Source organism: Watersipora subatra, chromosome 8 (assembly GCF_963576615.1).
Source record: "Watersipora subatra chromosome 8, tzWatSuba1.1, whole genome shotgun sequence".
Taxonomy (NCBI): Eukaryota; Metazoa; Bryozoa; class Gymnolaemata; order Cheilostomatida; family Watersiporidae; genus Watersipora; species Watersipora subatra.
In genome coordinates, this window is record NC_088715.1 from 57,179,079 (window position 1) to 57,182,822 (window position 3,744).

The window sequence follows — 3,744 nt, forward strand, 5'->3', positions numbered from 1 at the left end:
TTAGGGGTTATAAGATGCCGCATTCAAGCTGGTAAACTTGCCACAAAAGAAGATATATATGTAATTGAAAATCAACAGACGCCATTGCTGAGCAGAAAAGCCTGTGAAACACTACAGTTAGTATCAGTGGATGTTGACAGATGTGAAGTGAGTGATGTGAATGTGGACCAGCAGCTGTTTAATGGTCTAGGAAAAGTGAAGTGTGAACATTCCATCACACTAAAGGAGGATTCCATACCTTTTGCCATACATGTCCCTAGACCAATAGCATTTCCGCTAAAGAAACAAGCAGAGCAAGCATTAGATGAGATGGTGAAGGATGGAGTCATCACGTTAATTACTGAAGCAACACCCTGGGTTGCACCAATGGTCGTTGTACCAAAAAATGGCCAAGACAAAATTAGAATTTGTACAGAATTCACCCAACTCAACAAATATGTGATGAGAGAAATTCATCTATCGGCCACCGTAGAGAGCACTTTTGCTAGTCTGGGAAACGATGTAAATTTTTCAAAAATTGATGCTAACAGTGGATTTTTTCAGATACCACTCAGTCAAGAGTCAAAAAAGTTAACTACTTTTTTGACTCATAAGGAGAGATACATGTATGAAAGACTTCCTCAAAGCCTTTGTAGTGCCCCGGAGATATTTTCAGCAGAAATGAGTAGAATAATGAATGGGATTGAATGAGTGATAGTTCATACGGACGATGTGTGTGTATTTGGAGAAACGGAAAAGAAACATGACAAAAGTTTGAAGCTAGTCTTGATCGCAATCAAGATGGCCGGTGTGACACTGAGCAAGTCAAAATGTAAGTTTGGTCAAAAAAGTGTGGAGTTTTTTGGGTATATCATCTCCAAGGAGGGTATAAGCACTGGACCGCGAATACAGGGAATACAAGACTTTCCCACACTCACTTTTGTGACAGCTGTAAGAAGTTTCTTTGGTCTTGCAAATCAATATGCATGTTTCTCAGAAAAGCTGGCTGAAAAGAGTGCCTCTCTGAGGGCTTTGCTGATGACAGGTTTTGAATGGCACTTGGGTTATGCGCAGGAGAGTGCATTTTAAGAAGTCAAAAAGCTGTTCAGCAAACCAAGCATCCTTGCTCCATACAGTACAGAAAACCCCACATTTGTGACCACAGACGCCAGCAATCAAGGACTAGGAGCTACTCTGAGTCAAGTTCAAGGTGACGGCACCAGCAAGCTAGTGGCGGCTGCTAGTATATCCCTTAATGAAACTGAGCAATGTTATGCAGCAATAAAAAAAGAGGCGCTAGGAGTGTGCTGGGCAATGGAGAAATTTTCTCATTATGTCTTAGGAATGAAAGATGTAACGAGTGAAACAGATCACAAAGCCCTCATTCCCTTGTTCGGTAATCAGTTTCTAGATAAGCTGCCTCCCAGAATTCAAGGCTTCAAATTGCGACTACAGAGATTTTACTATGACATCAAATATGTGAGTAAAATTGGCAACAAGGCAGCAGATGCACTGTCACGATATAACACTAGGGAACTAGAACAGAGTGATATAGTACGAGTAGAAGTGATTGAAAGCTACGTACAGGAGAGTCTGCATTGGAATGGAAGCTGCGACAGATTGGAGAAATTCAAAGTGGAACAAAGGGAAGATGAAACTTTGAGACAGGTTATTCATTATGTTGAACAGGGTTGGCCAGTTTACCTTTCATCCATGGACACAATCCTGAGGCCGTACTTTGAAAGGAGAGGACTACTGATTATGAACAAGAGACTGCTGATGCTGGGCATGAGATTGGTGGTTCCCCTATCCCAGAGAAGTCAGGTTTTTGAGGATATACACAAGGGACATTTAGGCATTACTAAATGCCAAGCAAGGGCTAGAAATGGTTTGTGGTGGTCGTCTATGGCCAAGGCAATAGAGGTACAGATAGCTAATTGTTAAGTGTGTAAGAGAGAATCGAATAACACATACGAACCCCTGAGACCTTTCGCTACCCCTGATCACCGTTGGCAAATGTTAGGCACTGACTTGTTTCAACTAGAGAGAAACAACTACTTGATAGTGACAGATTATTATTCAAGATACCCTGAGATAGCTTTACTAGGTAGAGATACTACATGAAAGAATGTCATATCCCACATGAAAAATATGTTTTCTTGGCACGGTATTCCAGATTGTTTAGTGTCTGACAACGGACCCGCAGTATTCATCTGAGGAATTTCAGAAATTTGCAAAAGCATATGAATTCACCCATGTCACAAGTAGCCCGAAGTATACTCGCAGCAAGGGGGCAGCGGAGAGAGCGGTTGCAACAGTAAAATCCTTGCTCAGCAAGGAGAAAGATCCATATATAGCTATCCTTGCCTACAAAGCATCACCACAGTTAGGAGTATACTCTCCCGCTGAATTGCTTATGGGACGGATGCTGAAGACAACTGTGGTAGTACATCCTGATAGTCAAATGCCAAAGCTACTCGATTATGAGAAGCTTAAAGCCAAGAATGAGCTTTACAAAGAGAGAATGAAGATGAGCCATGATATCAATCCCAAGGTAAAAGATCTTCCAGCAGTGTGTAGTGGAGATTGTGTTATGGTGAGAGATAGTAGCCAGGAAGGCACAGTAGTCAGAGCTAACCAAGATGGCGATCGAAAGGTTATTACAGAGGGAGATAATGGTCAGCACTTAGTACGGAACAGGTCAGCAGTAATCTCAGTTAGTGACTCTACTGTAAATGCGGAAAAACGCAGAGTTAGTGTCAGATCAGCTATGACGGCAACCCTGAGGATGAGTATGCAGCTCAGGCAACAGCCAGATAAATATGAGGGATAAGCTTAGGAGTATGGTAACTACCATACTGCGACATGCTGCTACATCATATCGCTGAGCAACAAACTATGAACTCTAAACAATCACTTGCATATTATTACATACCTTACTCTTGACAAATACTCTTGTTGTTTACTTGTGTTGCATTTACCCATACAAATTTACGATAGCTTATGTGTTTGTCACAGGGTTTACGTGCCAGTTTATTTTAGTAGTTCATTATCTAGATATGCCAGCTTTTGAGCTTGTGAGGGGATGTTGTCATGATATTAGTGCAAGTGTGAGTTATCCTCTCATGTTTATGTTTTCATTAAGAGTAGACAACTCTTGCATTTAACAAGCACATTATATTCATGTCTTGGGGTTACCATGTTTTATCGGTTGAATACAAAATTAAAGAAAAATGATCTTTTATCACTCTCGTTATAATCCAAGCCATCCTCTCCATCTGTGTAATACAACAATAACGACGCCTAAAAACTACTAAAAGTTGAGATTTATCTCTATGGCTTGGAATAAAGTGATATTCTAAAGCGATAACAACCGTCTCGGTAGCCGTTGGGCAAAAAACTGTTTGAGTTAACGAAGTTGAGGTCAAGTTATCTAAAACAATTTATCATTGCGTGGGAACGGACCAAACAAATCCGTTCAAGTTAACCATGTGTTCGAACTATTTGAGGGCGAGTTATCCGAGTTTGACTGTATTAAATTTATCATATATAATATATTATCTGTGTTGTGTATAATACTAGGTGAATGTCCGACATTGCCCGGGTAATAAAAAGGTCTTTAGACAGAAAATTTATTTTTATTTAACATATACAACATTTACCATTTAACTTTTGAACTTCATACAATGAGAAAAGCGTTTTTGTGCAGTCCAGTTGAATTAGGAGAACAAATAAAACAACTGGAAAAGTTTTTAAACTTTTTCA

General features: G+C 40.0%; 1 protein-coding gene across 1 annotated transcript; it reads left to right on the plus strand.

The window, feature by feature from the left end:
- The first annotated feature begins 780 nt into the window (after nt 1–780).
- LOC137402776 (uncharacterized) lies at nt 781–2,812 on the plus strand. Its single transcript, XM_068089283.1, has 3 exons — nt 781–1,024; nt 1,145–1,902; nt 2,165–2,812. Exons 1-3 carry the CDS (start codon nt 781–783, stop codon nt 2,810–2,812), a joined length of 1,650 nt encoding a protein of 549 aa, XP_067945384.1.
- The last annotated feature ends 932 nt before the right edge of the window (nt 2,813–3,744 follow it).

Bases quoted from the DNA above. Each gene is read 5' to 3' on its own strand.
- LOC137402776 (XM_068089283.1), top strand. From the start codon at position 781: ATGGCCGGTGTGACACTGAGCAAGTCAAAATGTAAGTTTGGTCAAAAA. The intron at 1,025-1,144 runs GTTTTGAATGGC...TTGTGACCACAG, and splicing joins GAGGGCTTTGCTGATGACAG to ACGCCAGCAATCAAGGACTA. The intron at 1,903-2,164 runs GTACAGATAGCT...CAGATTGTTTAG, and splicing joins CTATGGCCAAGGCAATAGAG to TGTCTGACAACGGACCCGCA.